This window comes from Schistocerca nitens, chromosome 1 (assembly GCF_023898315.1).
Source record: "Schistocerca nitens isolate TAMUIC-IGC-003100 chromosome 1, iqSchNite1.1, whole genome shotgun sequence".
NCBI classification, from domain to species: Eukaryota; Metazoa; Arthropoda; class Insecta; order Orthoptera; family Acrididae; genus Schistocerca; species Schistocerca nitens.
In genome coordinates, this window is record NC_064614.1 from 744,400,960 (window position 1) to 744,427,732 (window position 26,773).

The 26,773-nt window shown below is 44.0% G+C and overlaps 2 protein-coding genes across 2 annotated transcripts in view; one reads left to right on the forward strand and one right to left on the reverse strand.

Moving 5' to 3' along the window:
• Positions 1 to 24,746, reverse strand: part of LOC126260419 (uncharacterized) — a 57,066-nt gene extending 32,320 nt beyond the window's left edge. The window contains exon 1 of the mRNA XM_049957751.1: positions 24,420 to 24,746. Within this exon, the coding sequence (XP_049813708.1) occupies positions 24,420 to 24,727 (308 nt within the window). The 5' untranslated portion in view covers positions 24,728 to 24,746. The remainder of the gene's footprint in view (positions 1 to 24,419) is intronic.
• LOC126260409 (CAD protein) overlaps positions 1 to 26,773 on the forward strand; it is a 543,685-nt gene that overhangs the window by 239,843 nt on the left and 277,069 nt on the right. The window lies entirely within an intron of this gene.

Consider the following 26,773-nt stretch of genomic DNA (forward strand, 5'->3'; position numbering starts at 1 on the left):
ATAGATACAGTAACACAGATGTTTGAGATGCTATACGAATGGCCGGACTCAAAGAAAAACTTTTTATCCAGTGTTCCTAGCTCAAATACGAGGAACCGAGTATCAAGAATCCCCCAACCGCTATCTTGCCCGCGGCCTTTTCGTAGACATTTGTTACAGCGCTTTCGCACTGTAACGACTGATAGATTGGTAGTATTGTTATCAAGAGTGGCTTTTTAAAAATTGTTAAGTTGACCTCGCGGACTGATGGAAATACTGGAATTGTACAAAATTTGACCTGTGCGAGCGGTTGTGATGCTCTGATTGTCGACTGAACATTTGAGGGGTCTAATAAAATGTTTCATTAACGTGAACACATTATTCGGTGTATAATTATTTTTAAAAAAATGTATAGTCTAGCTTCACGGTGAGAGTATTAAGTTACATGATGCGGCATTAGTAGTACCTGTGGGCCGTTTCCACTTCATAAAAAAACGACTTAGACACAGTTAAAATACTAACTATAACACGCAGAACAAAGTTCACGCAATTGAGCCAGACGACACACAAGACTTTACTCGATTGGCGAGCCTGTGCACTCCTTACTGCCTCCAGCACTTCTCCCAGCTGCGCTGCTGAGTGAAAGATTCATCTGGAAACAATCCCCTCGGCCAGGGTTGGCCAAACTGTTTCGCGAAACACTATTTTCCGCGCGAAGTGAGTGAACCGCAAAAAACAGTTAATCACACGGCATTTTTCTTCTGCATTTCCACATAACTATTTTTTTAAAATCTCGTTATGATTTTTGTGGTATCAGTTATTATTTAAAACTGAAATAATTGCTGAATGAAACTAGTTTCTCATTTTTGTTAATTATATTAACCTTCAAAATAAACAAGCTGTTCTAGCAAAGTACCCGGATTCTCAAAACATTCCGACAGAGGAAATGTTAGGAATCCCTGCTGTATGCTGTGGAGTTTCCATTTCTCCGCCATGCCGTCTCTTCCAGGACTGCTAGCCCCGTGAGATAAAGCCAGTGCGAGGGCGGGTCGTGAGTCCCTCCCGGATAGCGTTCAAGGCCCGAAGGACAAGTAGCGTTTCTCGTTATCTCAACTATTGCTTAATCAAAAATTTTACTGTTTTACCAAAACGTTAGAGAAGACAATAATAAACCGTAGTGTTTTTGCATTACTAAAAAATTTCGCAACAGGATTTCAAACTTCAAAATTTAAGTAAATTATGCGCAAGTGGTGGTGGTGGTGGTGGTGGTGGTGGTGGTGGTGGTGGTGGTGGTGGTGGTGGTGGTTGTTAGTGTTTAACGTCCCGTCGACAACGAGGTATTAGAGACGGAGCGCAAGCTCGGGTTAGGGAAGGATTGGGAAGGAAATCGGCCGTGCCCTTTCAAAGGAACCATCCCGGCATTTGCCTGAAACGATTTAGGGAAATCACGGAAAACCTAAATCAGGATGGCTGGAGACGGGATTGAACCGTCGTCCTCCCGAATGCGAGTCCAGTGTGCTAACCACTGCGCCACCTCGCTCGGTGATTATGCGCAAGTCAACGTTAAAATTAAGTATTTGCTTTTTTTCTTGTGTGTACTGATATTGTTACCTTTTAAAAATTCTTTACTTAAGGTAAACAATGTGAAGAATGGCGTTGATAATGGTTAGGTGTGTACCAAGATTTGTACAACAGTATAGCATATTGTACTATTATACTTCAGCACAATAGTACACTGATAAGAAATATCTTAGTCGGCAGCAGCATTGCCTGCAAAAGTCAAGGTTCTGGTTTCAGGTCCCGGTCACTCACACATTTCTAAACCGCAAGGATGTTCCAAAACAGATCAGCTACGTCGCTTACATCTGATTCATTTTGACCAAATAGAACGAAAGCATCGGCGCCGAGGGCTGCAGAAAAGGAGAAAGCCCAGTTCATTTTCTCTAAAAAATTAAATTATTCGTAGCTCTTTACAATTAATACGTGGATGAGTCAACAAATAAGTAGCAAGCGCCAAAATACGGCATCTCGTTTTAAATTTCTCGCCTATACGTATCTAGAAGATGGAAGTACTTGTCGCGTGGAAGGTAGCCGATACACAGTGTTCCGTGGCCAAGGGATAATGATCCGTCAGGCCAAGATGGGTGTGCACCCCCCTACAACAACGGATGAAGGGATTCAACGAAGGACAAAACACACACACACACACACACACACACACACACACACACACACAAAATCGTCTTGGCCGTCATGGTTATCCAATGATGGCACATGGTTTCCCTGCCTAGGGGTATTTCGCTACCCACAGGACACATCGGTCCTGTGAGTTGCATCAATGTATGGCACCAAATAACTTTCTATACCCCGTTAGATGCGAAAGCTAGCCATTTGGCAAAAACAAGCCGTTCAAAGTATGAGAAGACGGATGCGTATTAACAAATGTTGCCTGACTTCAATAATAAGGACTGAAGTGGAAAAATTTAAGTGTCAGCCAGTTATTTCTTTTAGACGAATCGAGAACTAGCTTTCACCATACAGTACAGTTAGCGAATGTTCCAATTTTGCTCTAGAATATATTGTTTTTCTACGCGGACTCCCGCGTGTGTTTCTATAAATTGCCAAGTTTGCAAGTCTCATATCAAACGCCGTCTTCACGGAAATTTGAAAACTTAAGTGCAGATCACGTAGAAGAATTGGAGATAAAGATAATTCCTGCTGAACTTCATCAAAGTGGTTTGCTAGTTTTGGGGGTTGTGTTCCCGAATTAGAAACGACAATGATACGTAAAGCCAGACTCCTCCTGTGTGGTACAAAGATTCTTAACAAATGTTAAATTATTCGAAATGTGATTCATACAGAGATACAGATTAGTCAGATTGACAATGATTTCCTGTTTTCGTGACAACGTAAAGTGTTTTTGTTAATTAGAAGCGTGAGTCGTGCTTGGGTTGCTCAGTCGGCAGAGTACTTGCCGGTGAAAAGCAAAGGTCTCGAGTCTCGGTGCAGTACAGTTTTAAATTGGAGACTTGTTCGTCACTTTACTGGCGACACAGATCTCAAAGGGGTTGTTACTGACGGTATGGTGAGAGTTGTGTTCAGACGATTGTGATATTTGACGAACAGGCCACTTTAAAGTGGATATCATAGATTTACAGAGAAAGTAGTCGTCGTCGTCGTCGTCGTCGTCGTCTCAAGAGCTTGGCCTATATACACAACACCAAGGCGTTACAAAGCACTGGTGGGCGTGATCTTGCGACAATTGTACGTACTTTGCGCACGTCATCACGCTGAAAGCGTCCTCCAGGCAAGGTAAATTGAGATGATCTAGCGGATAGTTTGCCTAATCCTTCATACTTAATATTAGTAACCAGAAAACACGACTTATATTGAAGCAAAACTTTGTCAGTTGGACCCGTATGACATAAAATGTGTGGCAGCTTTGTGTTTTTGTCACCATTAATGCCTATGACAAGCGATCGTATTTCAGAGCAGCCGAGAGAGGATATATTTTAATATTCTCTTAAAAATACTAGAAATGACCCGCACAGAACGATGGCCTATGTCGTGGTGGCGAGGATAGCGTGTGTCAGTGATGCAGACAGAAGAAAAAGTAGTAATGAAAACATGACTGAAATCAAGTGGCGAAGCTTTTTCGATGCTTTTATAAAAATGACGAAAAGTTGATTTGAGAATGAACGGAAAAATAAAAACATGGAAGAGAAGGTTCCAGCACATTGTATTCCTTACGCCAAAGTTTTTTAAAAGTTTTCGTTAGCGTTGCGGTTTGTATTTCATTGAGGCACATACATTTTTCGCTGTCATTTAACCATACAGCATTTTAATAACTATCTCATAAAGCTGAAACCGCCCTGAAATGTTTATAAGAGAATAACCAAAAATACAGTTGTCGGGCGTCTGTTCATAAACTGTGTAGTTAAATAATAATGACATATACTATAAATTATAAAAATTATTAAATCTGCCTTCTACCCGAATATTGAAGACAGCAGCAGTTGAATAGGCGTGGTCCTGCGCCCTTGGCTTCTCTTGCCTTCGAACTGACTTACCCAGACAGTTGTGTGTGAGGGGGAGGGAAGATGACCTACAGTTCAACGTGAACTGTGAATCACGGCACAGCTTGACATTTTTCACAATACCAGAGTTGAAAGGAGCTGTAACCCAATTGCCAGAGTTCAATAAGAGATAGGGAAAAATCCTGAAATCGTTAGATATATAGTCTGACACTCACTAAGCCAATTGTAATACGTACGTTTCATAAATGTTTGTGCTTACGGTTTTGTTGCTTTGTGTCTGCAGCGAACTGACATAAATCCTGCCGGCCGGAGTGGCCGTGCGTTTCTAGGCGCTACAGTCTGGAACCGGGCGACCGCTACGGTCGCAGGTTCGAATCCTGCCTCGGGCATGGATGTGTGTGATGTCCTTAGGTTGGTTAGGTTTAATTAGTTCTAAGTTCTAGGCGACTGATGACCTCAGACATGGTTTAATTTAGTACCGACGAAGTAGTTGTACTCGACTGCAAATTGCAATGGTAGAGATGGCACTGTGTCATCCAAACAGATCATTCATGATGATCGTTGGTCAGTGAAGTAGAATACCTAAACACTTTGTTCCGCACAGATCACATACTGTATCAGGCCGATTATTATTAACGTTTCCTGTTTCCGATATGCGAGGACGAATACTCTCTGAGAGTAATGCGGCTGATCTGTCTCCGATTTTGGCAGGCAAGTCGTCATTAATCTCAAGAGGCGGTTCCTCAACCTTCGAGAGAGAGAGAGAGAGAGAGAGAGAGAGAGAGAGAGAGAGAGAGAAACCATGTAAACGCCAGATGTGCTCCGCCTAACTAGTAGTGGCTGCTTGTGTGTCCTTCCTATTGAGGGATGCCCTACAGTTCTCCACTCGATAGCAGAGGTTGAGAAATTCGCATCCGATATCGTCGCAGAATTGTCCAAGCATCTGGTTTAAACCTTCCACTTCGTTGCATACACGAGGACCACGATCTACTCTAGGTACAATTTTCAGGCTGCACTCAACGTGCTATGCTAGTTAGCTGCTTTCGCCAAATCAGCCAACTGCCAGAAGGAATCGAGGATAGCCTCAGCCCAATCGGCAGACCTCATTCTTGGCGACATGAGCCACGATCTGCAGCCGGTTGCACCCAGCAGCAGTCTCTCCTCCATGTCACGGAAAAGACCTGCCTATAAACATACTGAGTGCATTCTGTCCCCCTTTCACAGCCTGCTTGCTTTTTCCCTGAGGGCTCTTATGTGTCTTTGTTGTTTTAGAAAGATGCGGTGGGGGATGAGTAGGAGAGACTTAATTACCTCGATATCCATACGATGATGCTGCAGTCCAGCTGGATATCTGTGACAGATGGTTTTGGTCGTATTCTCGCGGGAACCTCCACAGCACCCATGTAAGGAAACTTTCCGGTTGGCCGGAATGTGAACAGATCATGCGTATCAGCTTACTAGGTATTGTTTGTTGCTGTTCTGTTCTAGGAAGCATGATCTTTTTCTGTGTTCATTATACTGAACGAATGTTTGGATATTAACCTGCTGTAAATTTGTTAAAAGATTTAATAATTTTCTAAGCTCTAACTAACTAAATAAATAAATACATCGCAAGCTACTTACAGTGCGTGGCAGCGGTTGCTTACTACTACTGCTTATCATTTCACTTTCACGGCTCTTAAATAAGATAAACGTTGGAGGCAGTAGAATATTTCTGCAGGATGTCGCAAATACTGCGTTTCTAAACTTCATTGCCCCTTTTGCGAAAAAAGGTTTCTCGTCTGAACTTAGCGAGCAGTTCCGTACAACTCTCGTGCTGAACGAACTGACCAGTAGCAGGTCTAGCAACCTATAATCCGACCTGTTGTGGATCTCAAACACTCGATCAGTACTTCAGAACTGCTCGCTGTATGCAATCTCTCTTTGTAGGCGCCCTGTATTTTACCAGAACTGTTCCAATAAACCATAGTCGGCCATCCGGCTTCTTTGCAAGTAACCTTATTTCTTTGTTCCATTTCATGACAATTCGCAAAGTCAAGTCTACATATTTTATGGGCATGACAGAGTCGTGCAACATGGAGGTAATACTGTATTCGAATATTAAAACAATATTTCTCATCGCAACCTCATTACATCATACATTTGTGCACATTGAAAGCAAAATGCCATTCTTTGTGTCAAAAGTAATTCTTGTCGAATTCATTCTGAATTTTGGATCACCTAAAGGTTCCTGCAGCTGACCGACGTGAAGGATGCGGCGGAGTACATAGTAAACTGTCTGATCAAAGGTATCCGATCGCCTATTAATTGGTATTAACATGGAGTGTGTCTGTCCTTTGCCTTTATGACTTCTTGAACTCTGTTGGGGACGCTTTCAGTGGGGTGTTAGAACGTCTGCGGAGGAATGGGAGCCTATTCCTCCTGACGAACGGAAACCAGAGAAGGTATCTATGTTGGACGCTGATTTCTGGTGCGAAACCGTCGTTCTATCTTATCCCAAAGGCGTTCCATAGTTTTCTGGGACTCTCGGCAGGGCAGTCCATTTCAACAATGTTATTTTCCACAAACGATTACCTCGCAGATGCCGATTTATCACAGGTGCACTTCATGTTCATAGAATCAGTCATAGCCTCCGAACAGTTCCTACCCGCCAGGGTAGCAGAGAGCGCTAATGCGCTGTTTCCTGGACTCGGGTAGGCGCGCTGGCCCCGGATCAAATCCGCCCGGCGCATTACCGTCGAGGGCCGGTGTGCCAGTCAGCCTGGATGTGGTTTTTAGGCGGTTTTCCACATGCTCCTAGGTGAATGTGCTCCCTGCCGCCGTTGGATAAGCAGCTGCAGCAGCAAGTCGTATACTCCTAGCTCACTCATTTGTTACATAGTTTAATTCTTAATTTCTTTGCGTGTTTTTGGTACTTGCATTGTTTAATTCATACATTTCGGGCGTATTATAGTATTTGAGAGTTGTAGCATCGCGTTTTAGTACCTGAATAGTGTAAAATCGCGTAGTCTCCTTCCGCCGCCGAGCAGTGTGTCAGCAGTGCGCAAGTAGCAGCATTACTGCATTTACTAGGCAATCTTGTATTTTAATAACCGTTTAAATTTTGTCGATTTGTTTGCGCTCTCTTTAGATTAGTTCAGACGTTCTTTGCACAACAGTTTTTAGCATGGATAGGGACTGCAACTGCTGTGTTCGGATGCAGGCTGAGTTGGCATCCCTTCGCTCCCAGCTTAAGGAAGTGTTGGCTTCGGTCACACAGCTTGAGGCTGTTGCCAATGGGCATCACTGTGGGGGTCCGGATGGGGGTTTGTCGGGGACGGCCATCTCGTCCCACGCATCCCCCGATCGGACTACGACTGTGGTTGCCCGGGATACTGCCCGCATTGAGGCTGATCCCTCACCTGTGGTAGAGTGGGAGGTCGTCTCAAGGTGTGGCAGGGGGGCGAAAGACATTCCGAAGGGCTGAACGGAAGGCCTCTCCAGTTTGTCTGACGAACCAGTTTCAGGCTCTGTCTCAGGCTGATACTGACCTTCGGTCTGACATGGCTGCTTGTCCTGTTCCAGAGGTTGCCCCTCAGTCTGCAAGATCCGGGTGGTTGCAGAGGGTGGGCTTACTGGTAGTTGGGAGCTCCAACGTCAGGCGCGTAATGGGGCCCCTTAGGGAAATGGCAGCAAGAGAGGGGGAGAAAACCAATGTGCTCTCCGTGTGCATACTGGGGGGAGTCATTCCAGATGTGGAAAGGGTCCTTCCGGATGCCATGAAGGGTACAGGGTGCACCCATCTGCAGGTGGTCGCTCATGTTGGCACCAATGATGTGTGTCGCTATGGATCGGAGGAAATCCTCTCTGGCTTCCGGCGGCTATCTGATTTGGTGAAGACTGCCAGTCTCGCTAGCGGGGTGAAAGCAGAGCTCACCATCTGCAGCATCGTCGACAGGACTGACTGCGGACCTTTGGTACAGAGCCGAGTGGAGGGTCTGAATCAGAGGCTGAGACGGTTCTGCGAGCATGTGGGCTGCAGATTCCTCGACTTGCGCCATAGGGTGGTGGGGTTTCGGGTTCCGCTGGATAGGTCAGGAGTCCACTACACGCAACAAGCGGCTACACGGGTAGCAGGGGTTGTGTGGCGTGGGCTGGGCGGTTTTTTTAGGTTAGGTGGCCTTGGGCAAGTACAGAAAGGGTAACAGCCTCAACGGGCGCGGGGCAAAGTCAGGACATGCGGGGACCAAGCAGCAATCGGTATTGTAATTATCAACTGTCGAAGCTGCGTTGGTAAAGTACCGGAACTTCAAGCGCTGATAGAAAGCACCGAATCTGAAATCGTTATAGGTACAGAAAGCTGGCTGAAGCCAGAGATAAATTCTGCCGAAATTTTTACAAAGGTACAGACGGTGTTTAGAAAGGATAGATTGCATGCAACCGGTGGTGGAGTGTTCGTCGCTGTTAGTAGTAGTTTATCCTGTAGTGAAGTAGAAGTGGATAGTTCCTGTGAATTATTATGGATGGAGGTTACACTCAACAACCGAGCTAGGTTAATAATTGGCTCCTTTTACCGACCTCCCGACTCAGCAGCATTAGTGGCAGAACAACTGAGAGAAAATTTGGAATACATTTCACATCAATTTTCTCAGCATGTTATAGTCTTAGGTGGAGATTTCAATTTACCAGATATAGACTGGGCCACTCAGATGTTTAGGACGGGTGGTAGGGACAGAGCATCGAGTGACATTATACTGAGTGTACTATCCGAAAATTACCTCGAGCAATTAAACAGAGAACCGACTCGTGGAGATAACATCTTGGACCTACTGATAACAAACAGGCCCGAACTTTTCGACTCTGTATGTGCAGAACAGGGAATCAGTGATCATAAGGCCGTTGCAGCATCCCTGAATATGGAAGTTAATAGGAATATAAAAAAAGGAAGGAAGGTTTATCTGTTTAGCAAGAGTAATAGAAGGCAGATTTTAGACTACCTAACAGATCAAAACGAAAATTTCTGTTCCGGCACTGACAATGTTGAGTGTTTATGGAAAAAGTTCAAGGCAATCGTAAAATGCGTTTTAGACAGGTATGTGCCGAGTAAAACTGTGAGGGACGGGAAAAATCCACCGTGGTACAACAACGAAGTTAGGAAACTACTGCGAAAGCAAAGAGAGCTTCACTCCAAGTTTAAACGCAGCCAAAACCTCTCAGACAAACAGAAACTAAACGATGGCAAAGTTAGCGTAAGGAGGGCTATGCGTGAAGCGTTCGGTGAATTCGAAAGTAAAATTCTATGTACCGACTTGACAGAAAATCCTAGGAAGTTCTGGTCTTACGTTAAATCAGTAAGTGGCTCGAAACAGCATATCCAGACACTCCGGGATGATGATGGCATTGAAACAGAGGATGACACGCGTAAAGCTGAAATACTAAACACCTTTTTCCAAAGCTGTTTCACAGAGGAAGACCGCACTGCAGTTCCTTCTCTAAATCCTCGCACAAACGAAAAAATGGCTGGCATCGAAATAAGTGTCCAAGGAATAGAAAAGCAACTGGAATCACTCAACAGAGGAAAGTCCACTGGACCTGACGGGATACCAATTCGATTCTACACAGAGTACGCGAAAGAACTTGCCCCCCTTCTAACAGCCGTGTACCACAAGTCTCTAGAGGAACGGAGGGTTCCAAATGATTGGAAAAGAGCACAGGTAGTCCCAGTCTTCAAGAAGGGTCGTCGAGCAGATGCGCAAAACTATAGACCTATATCTCTGACGTCGATCTGTTGTAGAATTTTAGAACATGTTTTTTGCTCGAGTATCATGTCGTTTTTGGAAACCCAGAATCTACTATGTAGGAATCAACATGGATTCCGGAAACAGCGATCGTGAGAGACCCAACTCGCTTTATTTGTTCATGAGACCCAGAAAATATTAGATACAGGCTCCCAGGTAGATGCTATTTTTCTTGACTTCCGGAAGGCGTTCGATACAGTTCCGCACTGTCGCCTGATAAACAAAGCAAGAGCCTACGGAATATCAGAGCAGCTGTGTGGCTGGATTGAAGAGTTTTTAGCAAACAGAACACAGCATGTTGTTATCAATGGAGAGACGTCTACAGACGTTAAAGTAACCTCTGGCGTGCCACAGGGGAGTGTTATGGGAGCATTGCTTTTCACAATATATATAAATGACCTAGTAGATAGTGTCGGAAGTTCCATGCGGCTTTTCGCGGATGATGCTGTAGTATACAGAGAAGTTGCAGCATTAGAAAATTGTAGCGAAATGCAGGAAGATCCGGAGCGGATAGGCACTTGGTGCAGGGAGTGGCAACTGTCCCTTAACATAGACAAATGTAATGTATTGCGAATACGTAGAAAGAAGGATCCTTTATTGTATGATTATATGATAGTGGAACAAACACTGGTAGCAGTTACTTCTGTTAAATATCTGGGAGTATGTGTGCGGAACGATTTGAAGTGGAATGATAATATAAAATTAATTGTTGGTAAGACGGGTACCAGGTTGAGATTCATTGGGAGAGTGCTTAGAAAATTTAGTCCATCAACAAAGGAGGTGGCTTACAAAACACTCGTTCGACCTATACTTGAGTATTGCTCATCAGTGTGGGATCCGTACCAGATCGGGTTGACGGAGGAGGTAGAGAAGATCCAAAGAAGAGCGGCGCGTTTCGTCACAGGGTTATTTGGTAACCGTGATAGCGTTACGGAGATGTTTAATAAACTCAAGTGGCAGACTCTGCAAGAGAGGCGCTCTGCATCGCGGTGTAGCTTGCTCGCCAGGTTTCGAGAGGGTGCGTTTCTGGATGAGGTATCGAATATATTGCTTCCCCCTACTTATAGCTCCCGAAGAGATCACGAATGTAAAATTAGAGAGATTAGAGCGCGCACGGAGGCTTTCAGACAGTCGTTCTTCCTGCGAACCATACGCGACTGGAACAGAAAAGGGAGGTAATGACAGTGGCACGTAAAGTGCCCTCCGCCACAAACCGTTGGGTGGCTTGCGGAGTATAAATGTAGATGTAAATACCGAGCTGCTCCCCACGTCCCGCCTCAGTTACATGACCCGGAGACTTCTGACCACGTTCGTACTATTCCATGGATTACACTAGACGCCGACAGCTGCGGTACACTAATTCCGTCCCGGTGGGTGTGCGATGGCCCTGCAAAACCGCAGGATAAAGGCACAAGCGAGAGAAGAAAGAAGCCTCCGAACAGTTCCTCTACTTAAGCACTTAAATGCGTTCATATTCGTTCCGTATTCTGCGGTTTCTTAAGCACAATATGGGGACCATACCCCAACCAAGAAAAACGACGACCACCACCACCACCACCACCACCTGCTCCTCCTCCTCCGCCATACGTCTCTGTTGGGACTACACGTGATGGCAGTTAACGTTCGACAAACCTAAATCTTTCCATCCGATTGCCAAAGGGCGTAGCGTGCGTGATTTATAGTGACGAATCATTAGTTTCCAGTTATCCTCTGTCCATTGGCATTGCCTTTTGACACCACCTCGAGTGTAGCGTAGCAGTGACTACAGAAAGTGTGGCGTATGGGGAACTTTTCGATCATTTATCATTTTTTTAACACCCTATGTACAGTCATTGCGCTAGGTGGACTGCTGGTAGCACTAAGGAATTCACTGTGGTTGTCTCGCCTGACTACGCTAATTTTTATAACTTTTTCCTAGCATTCCGCTGTTCGTCAGTACATGAGCACCACCTGTTCTTGTTTAGCTGTGGTTTTTTCTTTGCGTTCCCACTTCACAGTTTCGTCACCGACAGTCATCTTCGGTAGCTGTAGAAGGGTTAACATGTCCCAGATGGATTTGTTACCCAGGTGACATCCAATGACTAGTCCATTTTCGGAGTCACTGAGCTCTCGTGACCGACCTATTCTGCTGTTATTGCTGCCCTACTGACAACACAATACTCCCCGCTACCTTTTGTACTGCCGGTTCTTCCTTTCGCGACATCTAGCGGGTAATTCCGCATACGTATAGGTGTCCAGATACATTTGATCAGATAGTGTGCACCACCTTTATTTGAAGCGAAGTTAGTATGCTTTGTAAGGGAGCTGTGCGGTGGCCACTGCGGATGGCCATGCGACAACACTTGACCAGAGCATCAGGAGATTGTCACATCGCCCATTGCTACGAGGGGAGTTAAACTATTTCGCGCAGCTACGTAGCCGGAGACCATGTAAACGACGAATGAAAAACTGCGCGCAAATGTTACTGCTACATGCCTCAAGGACGCTGTCTTTGATTCTGTCACTCATTAGCAGCAGGCGCGAAATGAAAGCTATTAAAGGCAGTGGTATATCAAGATTACACGCGCTTATGAACTTATTGTTAACGGAAAACACCAGATAGGCACGTGATCGGTCTGTCACGTTGTCATACCCGATGTCTAGATACCGTTAAAGCCGATTTTCTCAGTACAAATCATATTTTGTCTCCATTGTTCCGGAGAGTAGTATTAACGTCCTTTAATTCTGATAGGCTCTTAAGTTACATTATATATATATATATGTGTGTGTGTGTGTGTGTGTGTTTTTGTTGATATGACCAAACACAATCTACATGTGCATTCATAATATGGATGCCTCCGTACAGTTCCTGGCAGAGGGTACCTTGTACCACCACTAGTCATTATCTTTTCCGTTTCTGCCGGCCGGAGTGGCCGTGCGGTTCTGGGCGCTACAGTCTGGAACCGAGCGACCGCCACGGTCGCAGGTTCGAATCCTGCCTCGTGCATGGATGTGTGTGATGTCCTTAGGTTAGTTACGTTTAAGTAGTTCTAAGTTCTAGGCGACTTATGACCTCAGAAGTTTAGTCGCATAGTGCTCAGAGCCATTTGAACCATTTTTTCCGTTTCTTTTAATAGAGTAAGGGAAGAAAAAGAGTCTATACCAGCGCCAGTACGTGCCCTAATTTCTCACATCTTATCGATGTGCTCCTTAAGCGAAATGTACGTACGCGGCTGTAAAATCGTTCTGTAGTCAGCTCGAAATGCTAGTTCTCTAAATTTTTTCAATAGTGTTCATCGAAAAGAACGTCGCTTTCCCTACAAGGATTTCCATTAGAGTTCTCTTAGCATCTCCGTAATTTCCGCGTTCGAACCTACCGATAACAAATTCAAAATCCGTCTGAATTAATACGATGTCTCCCAAACACTCGAGCAGTATTCAAGACTGGGTCGCACTAGTGTCGTATACGTGGTCTCCTCTACAGATGAACTACATGTTCCTAAAATTCTCTCAATAAATCGAAGTCGACCCACTCGCCTTCCCTACTAAAATCTGGAAATACTCGTTCTATTTCGTATCTCTTTGCAACTTTACGCCTGGGTATTTAATCGACATGACTGTCAGGCCCACTACTAATGCTGTGTTTTTTTCCTACTCATCTGCTTTAACTTAAATTTTTCTACACCTAGAACCAGCTACCATTCGTTGCAGCAACTATAAATTTTGTCTAAGTCGTCTCGTAACCTCCTACAGCCACTCAGCAATGACAAATTCCCGCACACCACAGCATTATCAGCAAACAGTCGCTGATGGCTGCTTACCCTTCCCTCAGATCATTTGTGTATGTAGAAAATAATCACGGCCGTTCCGCACTTCCCTGGGACACTCCTGCCGATACCCTTGTCTCGTAGACAACGTACTGCGTTGATGTCTTCGAGCAATCTGGGAACCTATTTCGTATGCTCGTGCCTTCGGTACCAGTATGCAGTGGGGCACTGTGTCGAATGCTTTTCGGAAATACAGGTATATAGAATCTGTCTGTTGCCCTTCATCCATAGTTCGCTGCATATCATGTGTGAAAAGGACAAGATGAGTTTGCAAGAGTTATGCCTTCCAAAAACTTGCTGTTTTGTGGACAGAAGAATGAGCCAAATGCGAGACTGAATGCCGTTTGATGGCTTTGCCGGCGCCTGCCGCGGTAAGGAACAGAGCAGAGACGAACAGTGAATCTTTCCAGTGATATAACTGTCGTTAACTGGTGAACTCAACTGACATAAGCGACTTTGACAGAGGGTAGATGTTATGGCCAGGGACCTGGGAACGAGCATTTCGGAAACGGCGATGCTGTTCGCATGTTCTCGTATTGCTGTTCCCGTGTTGAGGACGCTGAAACCACAAGTAGGGGACGAAGTGTTGGACATTCACACCACAGCACAGAACAGGACGGCTTGTCCTCTCTTTAAAGTAGCATAGGCGACTATTTGTGACAGATCGAACGACAGTGCTGGTGGAGACATAAGTGTTTCGGAGTACACTTTTCACTGGACATTGCTGGACCTGGGGCTCGGCACCTGATTATCCCTAGGTGTTCCCATGTTGGCACTCATATATTTTTAGGTTCCAGATACATATTTTAACGTTTTTTGTGATAATATTTACTGTATAAGTGACGTATTAGTGGTTTCTTCATTCAGCTCTGCCTTTCTTCTGTTGTGACGTGATATTTGTGAGTGTTTCGTATCGAGCAACTTAACCTCTTGCCTGTGTTTACATTCCGCGCTGACCAGTTGCAGCTGTAGCGGCGCATCGAAAGCTAAGTACTAATTAATTGTTTGTGCATAGTGATTTATTTAGGAACTTTAGTAGTCTTCAACCGGTGTTCGTGGTGTTTTCTGGTGAAATAATTTCAGAAGAACCTTTTGGGAACTGTTTACAGCTCGTTACTGTGTGATTAGACGTTTGATTCTCTTTCTGTATTAGTCTTTTGTTATATTCACATTTGTTGTTTATTAATACTGTTAATAATAGTAGTTACTTCCCTTGTAGAGTAAGTTTGTGATTATTGTAGTCAGGTTTTTAGCATCTTCTTATTGTAGTAGCGGAACTTAGAAAAAGTAAAATTTTACCATGAGTGAGAAGTGTGGGCTTTGCCGTAGGTTCGTGAGTAGTGGATTGCGGTGTGACACTTGTTCGAAGTATTTTCACTGGGGGGAATGCAGTGGGGAAGCCAGTGGGCATTCTGGTGAGATCCTCTCCTGGAACTGCAGGTTATGTAGCAAGAGTAAACTGATAGAGGAGCAGGAGCGTAAGATCTGTGCCCTTCAGGTGCAGTTGAAAAACGCACAGGAGGAGCTAGATAGGATGAGGAGGGAGAAGGGGGTTGGGGAATGGGAGCTGGCTGTTGGCAAGAGATCTGCTAGGAGAAGAAGATTTTCAGATAGTTTTACTATTGGTGTTTACAATAGATATGACCAACTGTCAGAGTCTAGTGGAGAGGAATCTCTAGTAGCTGTAGATGTAGGAAGTATGCAGCAGACCTCAGTAGTTACTGTGCCTAGAACAGTTGCAAAGTCGAAGAGGAAGAAGAAGGTTCTGCTGTTAGGTAGTTCACATGGCAGAGGTGTAGGCCAGCAGTTGCAGGAAGTGCTGGGAAGTGAGTACCAGGTCACCAGCATTGTGAAGCCTAATGCAGGGTTGGCTCAGGTGACTGTTAACATAGGGGGGTTATGTAGGGATTTTACTAAAGAGGATCAGGTAGTGATTGTGGGTGGGGCTGGTAATAGTATTGGTAGGGATGGGGAGTATAACATAGATGGTGACCTGGAAAAGATAGCCACTCAGACTGGCAACACGAATGTGCATTTCGTGGAACTGTTTCAGCGTCACGATCGGCCTCATCTTAATACAGCCGTCAGGCGTAATAACATGAGACTTGGGGGTGCGCTGATGACAGAAAGCATGGGTCACATTTCAGTGGTGTCGGTGGAGTCTATCAGCAGGACGGGTTTCACTAGACACGGCCTGCACCTCAACAGGTATGGGAAGGGGAGGTTGGCAAAGCTTATAGGTGACAGCATAGGTGGGGTTGGTGGGATCACTCATGGGAAAATTCCTGCAGTAGTGTGTGTTAGAGCTGCACCTTTTTTAGATTGAAGTCAGCTGATAGGTATTCCTGCTTAAGGGAAGTCTCTCTAACAAGGGAATCACTTTTGACAAAGCTTAGGTATCCGAGTAATGAGGGAATTAGTATATTTCATCAAAATATACAAGGTATTAGGGATAAAGTTAGTGAACTGCTTATAGATGTTGACTCTGAAATTATTGGTATATCTGAACACTTCTTAAATAAGGAGATAATTCAGAGGCTTCCTTTACCAGGATACAGGTTGGCTGGCTGCTTTTCGAGGAGCTCTTTGCGGTGTGGGGGAGTAGCCATGTATGTGAAAAACGGCATCGCATTTGAGTCAATTGATGTTTCAAAGTACTGCACTGAAAAGGTGTTTGAATGTTGTGCAGGTGTGGTTAAATTTAACGGAGTTAAACTTGTAACTGTTGTTATTTATAGATCCCCAGACTCCGATTTCACACCATTTTTGCTAAAGCTAGAGGAGGTTCTTGGTTCACTTTATAGGAAATACAAAAAGTTAGTTATATGTGGTGACTTCAATATTAATTGTATAAGTGATTGTGCAAGGAAGAGGATGCTGGTAGACCTCTTTAATTCATATAATCTTATGCAAACCGTATTCTTTCCAACGAGAGTGCAAGGGAACAGTAGAACAACCATAGACAACATTTTTGTTCATTCCTCATTACTAGAAGGGCATTCTGTTAGAAAAAAGGTGAATGGCCTTTCAGATCATGATGCGCAAATTTTAACTTTAAAAGATTTTTATGCTGCAACTCGTGTTAAATATAGTCATCAGCTGTTCAGGAAAGCTGATCCGGTTGCTGTAGAGACCTTTGTAAACCTTATAAAGGAACAAGAGTGGCAAGATGTTTATAGCGCTGAGACAGTAAACGATAAATATAATGCTTTTCTAAAGACCTTTCTCATGCTCTTTGAAAGTTGCTTTCCGTTACAACGTTTAAAACAGGGTACTAGCACAAACAGGCAGCCTGGGTGGCTGACTAGAGGGATAAGAATATCTTGTAGAACAAAGTGGCAATTATATCAAAACGTTAGAAACAGTCAAAATCTAAATGCAGCAGCCCATTACAAACAGTATTGTAAGGTGCTTAAAAATGTTATTAGGAAGGCAAAAAGTATGTGGTATGCAGATAGAATAGCTAAGTCTCAGGATAAAATTAAAACCATATGGTCAGTCGTAAAGGAAGTTGCTGGTCTGCAGAGACAGGTCGAGGATATAGAATCAGTGCGTAGTGGGAATGTCCGCGTTACTGATAAGTCGCATATATGTACAGTATTTAATAATCACTTTCTGAATATAGCAGGTGAACTAAATAGAAACCTAATTCCAACAGGGAATCATATAGCGCTCTTAGAAAAAAGTGTTCCGAGACTGTTACCTGAAATGCTCCTCCATGATACTGACAAGAGGGAGATTGAGTTAATAATTAAATCACTAAAGACCAAGAACTCTCATGGATATGACGGGGTATCTAGCAGAATACTGAAGTATTGTTCTATGTATGTTAGCCCAGTACTTAGCCATATCTGTAACTTTTCCTTTAGGAGTGGTCGGTTTCCTGATCGATTAAAATACTCGGTAGTGAAGCCACTTTATAAAAAGGGAGACATTGATAATGTTGACAATTTTAGACCTATTTCTATGCCATCGGTGTTTGCTAAAGTTATCGAGAAGGTTGTATATACAAGGTTACTGGAGCATTTAAATTCACATAATTTGCTGTCAAATGTTCAGTTTGGTTTTAGAAATGGTTTAACAACTGAAAATGCTATATTCTCTTTTCTCTGTGAGGTTTTCGACGGATTAAATAAAAGGTTGCGAACGCTAGGTGTTTTCTTTGATTTAACGAAGGCTTTTGACTGTGTTGACCACAAAATATTACTGCAGAAGTTGGACCATTATGGAGTAAGGGGAGTAGCTTACAATTGGTTCGCCTCTTACTTTAAGAACAGAAAGCAGAGGGTAATTCTCCGCAATATTGAGAGTGGTAGTGATGTTCAGTCCCAATGGGGCACTGTTAAGTGGGGCGTTCCCCAAGGGTCGGTGCTGGGGCCACTGCTGTTTCTTATTTATATAAATGATATGCCTTCTAGTATTACAGGTGATTCAAAAATATTTCTGTTTGCTGATGACACCAGCTTGATAGTGAAGGATCTTGTGTGTAATATTGAAACAGTAACAAATAATTTAGTTCATGAAATAAGTTCGTGGCTTGTGGAAAATAATTTGATGCTAAATCACAGTAAGACTCAGTTTTTACAGTTTCTAACTCACAATTCAACAAGAACTGACATTTTAATCAGACAGAATGGGCATGTTATAAGCGAGACGGAACAGTTCAAGTTCCTAGGCGTACGGATAGATAGTAAGCTGTTGTGGAAAGCCCATGTTCAGGATCTTGTTCAGAAACTAAATGCTGCTTTATTTACCATTAGAACAGTATCTGAAATAAGTGACACTTCAACACGAAAAGTAGTCTACTTCGCATATTTTCATACGCTTATGTCGTATGGTATTATTTTTTGGGGTAATTCTTCTGATTCAAAAAGGGTATTTTTGGCTCAAAAACGGGCTGTTCGAGCTATATGTGGTGTAAGTTCGAGAACCTCTTGTCGACCCCTATTCAAAAATCTGGGAATTCTGACATTGCCCTCACAGTATATATTTTCTTTAATGTCGTTTGTTGTTAGCAATATTAGCCTATTCCCAAGAGTTAGCAGCTTTCACTCAGTTAATACTAGGCAGAAATCAAATCTGCATGTAGAATGCAGTTCCTTGACTCTTGTGCAGAAAGGAGTGCAGTATTCTGCTGCATCCATTTTCAATAAGCTACCACAAGAACTCAAAAATCTTAGCAGTAGCCCAAACTCTTTTAAGTCTAAACTGAAGAGTTTCCTCATGGCTCACTCCTTCTATTCTGTCGAGGAGCTCCTGGAAGAGCTAAAAAATTAAGCAAATTCCAGTGTTACATTGTTGATTGTCTTCATTTAAACTTATGACTTGTCACCTGAATATGTTTTTTTTCTATATTTCATTTTATCTGTTTCTAATATCGTGTTATAATTTCATGTATTGACTCGTTCCATGACCATGGAGATTTCTCCTTAATTTGGTCCCACGGAACAATAAATAAATAAATAAATAAATAAAAAACTACGACATCGTTAATTACGATTGCAGTGGGCACAGGCTCATAGAGATTGACCGATGCATTAATGGAAATATGTAGCCTGATCGTAGGAATAAAGCTTTTTTGTCACAACAGGTCGGTGGCTGTGTCCAAACATGCAGTCTTATATGCCATCGGTTGCTCGAAACATGCAGCACACCACGAACGCAGGCCATCGGGCAGGTATTAGACCGTGGGGGACATTCACCTGGACTACCATGGGGCCTGCAATAGGAAAGACCAAGATAACTGTGCACTATATAATCATTGCAGACCACCTGCATCCCTTCATGCTTAATGTCGTCCCCGGCGGCGATTAAAACTTCCAACAGGTAACTGTTCGTATCACAGTCATAATCGTTCCACAGTTGTTTGTGGAGCATGATAGTGAACTCGCTTCGATGTCTTCGTCACCAGATTCTCCTGACTGAATCCGACGGACGACGGCTCCGCGATACCAAACCACGGGACCCCGATCCAGGAAAGTGGCGTGAGCTGCAAGTAGACATCTGGTACTTCACACCTCCAGATATCTACAAAATACTTCTCGAATCCATGCCATGCAGAATCGTTGCTGTACTGCGTTCTAAAGATGGACCAACACGCTATTAAGGAGATCGTCATAATCTTTTGCCCCATAAGTGCGTTTAGTGATACCAAACACAACAGTATTCGCAGAAGAAAATGCTCTAAGTGGCACGTAAATTGTAATACAGCCCACAGCGCGCATTGTGAAAGAATATTTGCTATTTTCGTGAAATGGTATCTATCATTTCTACTTTCCTTACTGACAAGCGTCTCTCGGTAACTGCATCTTCGCTGGCCTGCTCTTCTCCTTTCAAATGACCGCCTGCTTAGTTTGCTCTGATCAGGCTCAGATTGCGCCTCGCTAACCGGAGGCGGCGCACTGCTCGGACCTACTGGGCGATTAACTGCAGCCGATGACCAACTTCAGTTTAAAGGTTGTCCTCATGTTACGTGATAGAGTTCATAAAGGAATCCGAAAAAAGCCATCCAGTATCTCTCTGTGACCTTATATTGCAGTAAGGCTCATGTTCGATAATCTTAGTGACGTCATCCAAATATTTGATTGGTGACATCTATTTAACTTTCCTGTTATATGGAGGATTCGTACTACATATTATTCAATCTGTATATTGAGCAGGCAGTAAAGGAAACAAAAGAAAAATTCGGAGTAGGTATTAAAATTCATGGAGAAGAAGTAAAAACTTTGAGGTTCGCCGATGACATTGTAATTCTGTCAGAGACAGCAAAGGACTTGGAAGAGCAGTTGAACGGAATGGACAGTGTCTTGAAAGGAGGATGTAAGATGAACATCAACAAAAGCAAAACGAGGATAATGGATTGTAGTCAAATTAAATCGGCTGATGCTGAGGGGATTAGATTAGGAAATGACACTTAAAGTAGTAAAGGAGTTTTGCTATTTAGGGAGTAAAATAACTGATGATCGTCAAAGTAGAGAGGATATAAAATGTAGACTGGCAATGGCAAGGAAAGCGTTTCTGAAGAAGAGAAATTTGTTAACATCGAGTTTAGATTTAAGTGTCAGGAAGTCGTTTCTGAAAGTATTTGTATGGGGTGTAGCCATGTATGGAAGTGAAACATGGACGATAACCAGTTTGGACAAGAAGAGAATAGAAGCTTTCGAAATGTGGTGCTACAGAAGAATGCTGAAGATAAGGTGGGTAGATCACGTAACTAATGAGGAGGTATTGAACAGAATTGGGGAGAAGAGAAGTTTGTGGCACAACTTGACTAGAAGAAGGGATCGGTTGGTAGGACATGTTTTGAGGCATCAAGGGATCACAAATTTAGCATTGGAGGGCAGCGTGGAGGGTAAAAATCGTAGAGGGAGACCAAGAGATCAATACACTAAGCAGATTCAGAAGGATGTAGGTTGCAGTAGGTACTGGGAGATGAAGAAGCTTGCACAGGATAGAGTAGCATGGAGAGCTGCATCAAACCAGTCTCAGGACTGAAGACCACAACAACAACATGTTTTTAAATTCTTTTTTTATTACTTTGAGCCCTCTTTTCTTTTTCAAGCCACGTGTAACGTGACTGATCAGTCTGTCTTTAGTAGAATGACAATGGGACGAGAAATGTCCTAGTGCTGAAAATAGCTGGACTACATCATATGGACTGATGACATGAAATCAGCGTATGGCATCGTTGGCTGGGAGGCCCCACCCGGGGAAGTTCGGCCGCCAAGTGCAAGTCTTATTTCAGTCGACGCCACACTGGGCGACTTCCGCGCCGGTGATGAGGATGAAATGATGAGGACAACACAACACCCAGTCTCCGAGCGGAGAAAATCTCCAACCCGGCCGGGAATCGAACCCGGGCCCGCTTGCGTGGGAGGCGAGCACGTACCACCCAGTTAAGCAGGCGGACATAGAAACTGATGTCAAATGCTGATACCCGGCTAGCATGCCAGAATTAAAAGAATTAGTTTTACACACGTAGTTTCGTGGACTTCGTGGGCATTATTTGTGAATAGTTCTGCAAATGCCGCCAAGAGAGCTGAATGTTCGCGAGCTGTTATGCGACGATTTGCGAGGATTGGAAATTTGCGGTAAGTTCCTATGGGACCAAACTGCCGAGGTCATCGGTCCCTAGGCTTATACAGTACCCCGCGCGGCTGCGAGGGTTGTTTAGACTTTCTGCAAAGTGAGAAAATTGAGAACTTCGTAGGGAATATTTTCCTGCAACCAACATTCATCATGTTCTCTTGTTTACATTTCTGTTTCCCCAAAATGTCTTGAAACGTAGCACACCTTCTTCCCATATCCTCTTCAAGCTTCTCTTTCTCGTCCCTCATTCACTGTATCCTCCTCCTGCTGCTGCTGCTGCTCCTCCTCCTCCACCTCCTCCTCCCCCCTCCTTCTCCACCTCCTCCTCCCCCCTCCCCCTCCCCCTCCTCACACTTGCCCGCCACTGCCCGTCCTCCCCCAGTTTCCTATCGCGATCGGCGTACCATGACTGACACTGATAAGGTGACTAGTTTTCTGCAAGCGTAGGGAGGAAACGTATAAAACAAGTTTCGGCCACCTTTTTTCGTGCCGCTATTTTCATGGTGCGTACGCGTGTTTGCTGTACAGCGAACTTTTTATGTTTGTTTGGGGGGGGGGGGGGTCTGTGCTAATCCCACTGGCACAAAGATCTTTGCTAATTACTTTTCAGAACATTTGGGACAATTTTTTTTTTTTTTTTTTTTTTTTTTTTTGTTTTTGAAGAGATATAAATGCTTTTCCTTGGCGATTCGTCGCTCTACGTTAGGCTTCGCTTTAGTGCCACAGTTTAGCTAACAAAGAAGTACTGGTAGTATGGCAGAACTAAGTAAATATAATTTTTTTCTGAACAAAACATGCATAGTCTTGCTTATCGAGTCGTTTGATAAGAATTTTAGCGTTTGGCTAACTTTTATAAAATGATACACTTAATGGATTTTAGTACTGTTGATAGATTTTGTATAGACCGAAAATACTGCAACAAATTTATTTCCTACAAGTGAAAAGCAACTGACCCGGGACATTCCACTATCCCATGTACATGATTTTTTTATGGTAAAATTGTTGTAGTTACCTCAGCAATTACCAAGAGCGTAGTTTTTTTACACGTACCCCACAGAGGATGAAAGAACAATGCGAAGTTTCTCTGAAAAGTTAATTTTGTAATCCACAGTTATTGTGTACATAGTCGTCTACTTTGATTCCAGTATGCCCAAATATCAATCTGTATCGAGCTATCTGTTGTGATACGCCTGTTATTTCTATCTGCCACTATTGTGAGCATCCTGTTACCAATTCTGGCCGGTAATTACAGCAAAATCGATAGTTTAGGAAGGCCTCTTATCTGCATGATTCAGCACTTCGATCACTGACGCTTTCCTTGCAAACAAGATCTCTTTACGACTGTATTTGTTGAAAACAAGGTTACTTACGAATGTGTTTCATTTCGATAGCTGTGATAGCGCCTGAAGGTAGCGATAAAAGGCTTCGAAATCGAGTGCAAATAAACAACGAACACAGCTGAGTAGAAAATTAGTGTGAAAATTTATAGTTGAAATCCTCACCATGCAGAGTCGTGGAAGCAGTAAGTAATCTCTCTCTCTGCCTATTCAAGTGCATTAAAATACATTTATTTAAGCTGAGGGCCAACTGCCAACTAATCGTTGATTGTTGTATCTACGCTGTTGTGCAGCATCGACAGATTTAATGAAATGCTCACGGCTGTGCTAATAATCCACTAGAGCTGCTTGTTTTATTCTTTTGTATATTTTTTACCACTCTGGTTCCGAGCCATTGCTCATACTCAAAATGTACCTAGATGCAATAGAGCTATTATCAGGATATATACGGCTTTTCAAAGTCTTCGCATCAAACGTCTAGGGTTGATAGACGACGTCACGGGGAACAACTTTAGTTAGACAAAATAGTAGCTGAAGCTTCCCAGCGACGCTATGCATCCTTCTCTACTGCTTATGCCCCTGTGAGGTGGCAGAGGATAGGGTTTCCACAGCATATGTATGCAAATTGTTACCTCGAATTCACTCATCTCCGCCGCGTGGAAGAGGGTAGCCCCACCAAAATTAAAATTCCTGATTTCTTTGTAAAATTTCTGTCTTCCCTTAGAGACACTAATTCTTAATGTTTTCTTGCTGAAAAGAAGTACAGTATATCAATCACTACGATGGGTGGTATGAAACACACCTAGCTAGTCGATCATGATAGTTCGGTAAAATCCCTTCATCCCAGAGCCAGTTAATAAAGAACACTTCGTGTCAGCGATAAGCTTCAGCTAGTCATTTTTCAGTTATAATTTACTTATGTTTTGTCATATTATGCGCGACTGTTAATAGTTCCGATTTGTGTGTCTGAGATACGGTTATATCTTTGACGAAAGACGATTTATATCGTTTATCTCTGATACATTAAATCGATGTTACATTTCATGCAAAAATATGACGAAATCTAAGTTGATCATAAGTGGAAAATAATGTTTAATATCTTATAAGTAAAAATTATACAGCCACATATTACCCATCACAGCTTGATTGTATCTAGTTACCGCTTGAGAAACCGCTCGAAACCGGTAACGGCAAACAAAATATTAAAAAAAGCAGATCTGTTGGATTATTGTTACAACAGCATTCTTCCCATATAATCACTTGTCCTGTAAAGATACTGCTGTATTTCTGTTGTCCCCTTGCGCCGCAGCCTTCCTGTGGACAACAGCACTGTCCATCTCTCACCAAAACTCAGTCGGCAAGGAAGGAGATGAACATAAGGGTAACGCAACTTACATGTCGAAGTTTTCGAAGAAGCGGACGGACAGGAGCACGTTGTTCAGGAGGAAGGCCTCAAAGTCTTCGCGCAGTGTCTTCCTGAGGTGCGCGAAGGCGTGCTGCTCCGGGTCTGGAGCGGGCGGCAGCTGGTCCGGCTGCAGCCTGGCCTGCGAAGGCCCCGGCCGGGACTGAGCGACCAGCGCCGACATCTGGGTGGCGGTCTTGCCCCCTCGCTTCTTCTTCACGGTCTTCGCCGGCTTGGCTGGCATCTTGGCGGCGGCCGGGGCCGAACTGGACAGGTCCCTCTTGCGCACTGTGTTGCCCATGTCTGGAGGTATCTCACGTCACCGCGGCATCTCTGACTGGCAGCTGTCAGTCGCATGTCCCGACCTTATCGTGTGCCACGCCTTATCTCACAGCGAATATCGCTGGGTGGGGTCGAAAATCCGATAACATCGACTGCACTTGTGTTGTGCTCCCACTTGTGCGCCACTGATACCTACCATAGACTGCGAACTTCGCTAAACGGTGACAAACGCCATCTGTATGCAGTACCAGAATTAACCTCCCCCCTCCCTGGCCATTAAAATTGCTACACCAGGAATACGACGTGCTACAGACGCGAAATTTAACCGACAGGGAGAAGATGCTGTGATATACAAGTGATTAGCTTTGCATAGCACTCACACGAGGTTGGCGCCGGTGGCGACACCTACAACGTGCTGACATGAGGAAAGTTTCCAACCGATTTCTCATACACTAACAGCAGTTGACCGGCGTTGCCTGGTGACACGTTGTTGTGATGTCTCGTGTAAGGAGGAGAAATGCGTACCATCACGTTTCCGACTTTGATAAAGGTCAGATTGTAGCCTATCGCGATTGCGGTTTATCGTATCGCGACATTGCTGCTCGCATTGGTCGAGATCCAATGACTGTTCGCAGAATATGGAATCGGTGGGTTCAGGAGGGTAATACGGAACGCCGTGCTGGATTCCAACGGCCTCGCATCACTAGCAGTCGAGATGACAAGCATCTTATCTGCATGGCTGTAACGGATCGTGCAGCCACGTCTCGATTCCTGAGTCAACAGATGGGGACGTTTGCAAGACGACAACCATCTGCACGAAAAGTTCGACGACGTTTGCAGCAGCATGGACTATCAGCTCGGAGACCATGGCTGTGGTTACCCTTGACGCTGCATCACAGACATGAGCGCCTGCGATTGTGTACTCAACGACGAATGTGGGTGCACGAATGACAAAACGCCATTTTTTCGGATGAATCCAGTTTCTGTTTACAGCATCATGATGGTCGCATCCGTGTTTGGCGCCATCGCGGTGAACGCACATTAGAAACTTGTATTCGTCATCGCCATACTGGCGTATCACCCGGCGTGATGGTATGGGGTGCCATTGGTTACACGTCTCGGTCACCTCTTGTTCGCATTGACGCCACTTTGAACAGTGGACGTTACATTTCAGACGTGTTACGACCCGTGGCTCTACCCTTCATTCGTTCCCTGCGAAAACCTAAATTTCAGGAGGCTAATGCACGACCGCATGTTGCAGGTCCTGTACGGACCTTTCTGGATACAGAAAATGTTAGATTGCTGCTCTGGCCAGCACATTCTCCAGATATCTCACCAACTGGAAACCTCTGGAGAATGGTGGCCGAGCAACTGGCTCGTCACCATACACCAGTCACTACTCTTGATGAACTGTGGTATCGCGTTGAAGCTGCATGGGCAGCTGTACCTGTACGCGCCATCCAAGCTCTGTTTGACTCAATGCTGACTCAATGCTCAGGCGTATCAAGGCCGTTATTACGGCCAGAGGTGGTTGTCCTGGGTACTGATTTCTCAAGATCTATGCACCCAGAATGGGTGAAAATGTAATCACATTCCAGTTCTAGTATAATATATTTGTCCAATGAATACCCGTTTATCATCTCCCTTTCTTCTTGGTGAAGCAATGTTAATGGCCATTAGCATATATATAATCAATAGAGAATGCCAGTAACGAAACCGGTTTCTGATTTAAAGGTATAATCGTTCCTATGTAACAATCTGTGAGTAAATAGACTAAAAGAAAAATGAAGCACCAAGAAAGGGATGAGGGAACGAAATTGAAATTCAGGAGTTGAGTATGTGATGTTCCATCAGTGATTGCAGTATAGAATCAAAAATACAAACAGCTTCACAGTATGAGCCCGCTTATCAGCATGACGTTGCAACCATTATGGACTGGATGTGTGCCCTGATTAGGAGTGAGTCAACATAATGGAGACAGTTCATAAACACGGTCGACGCGTGAACGAACATAGCCCTGTTGAAAAATGAAACCTCGGTTATGTTGCAAGAGGAAACGGATTAA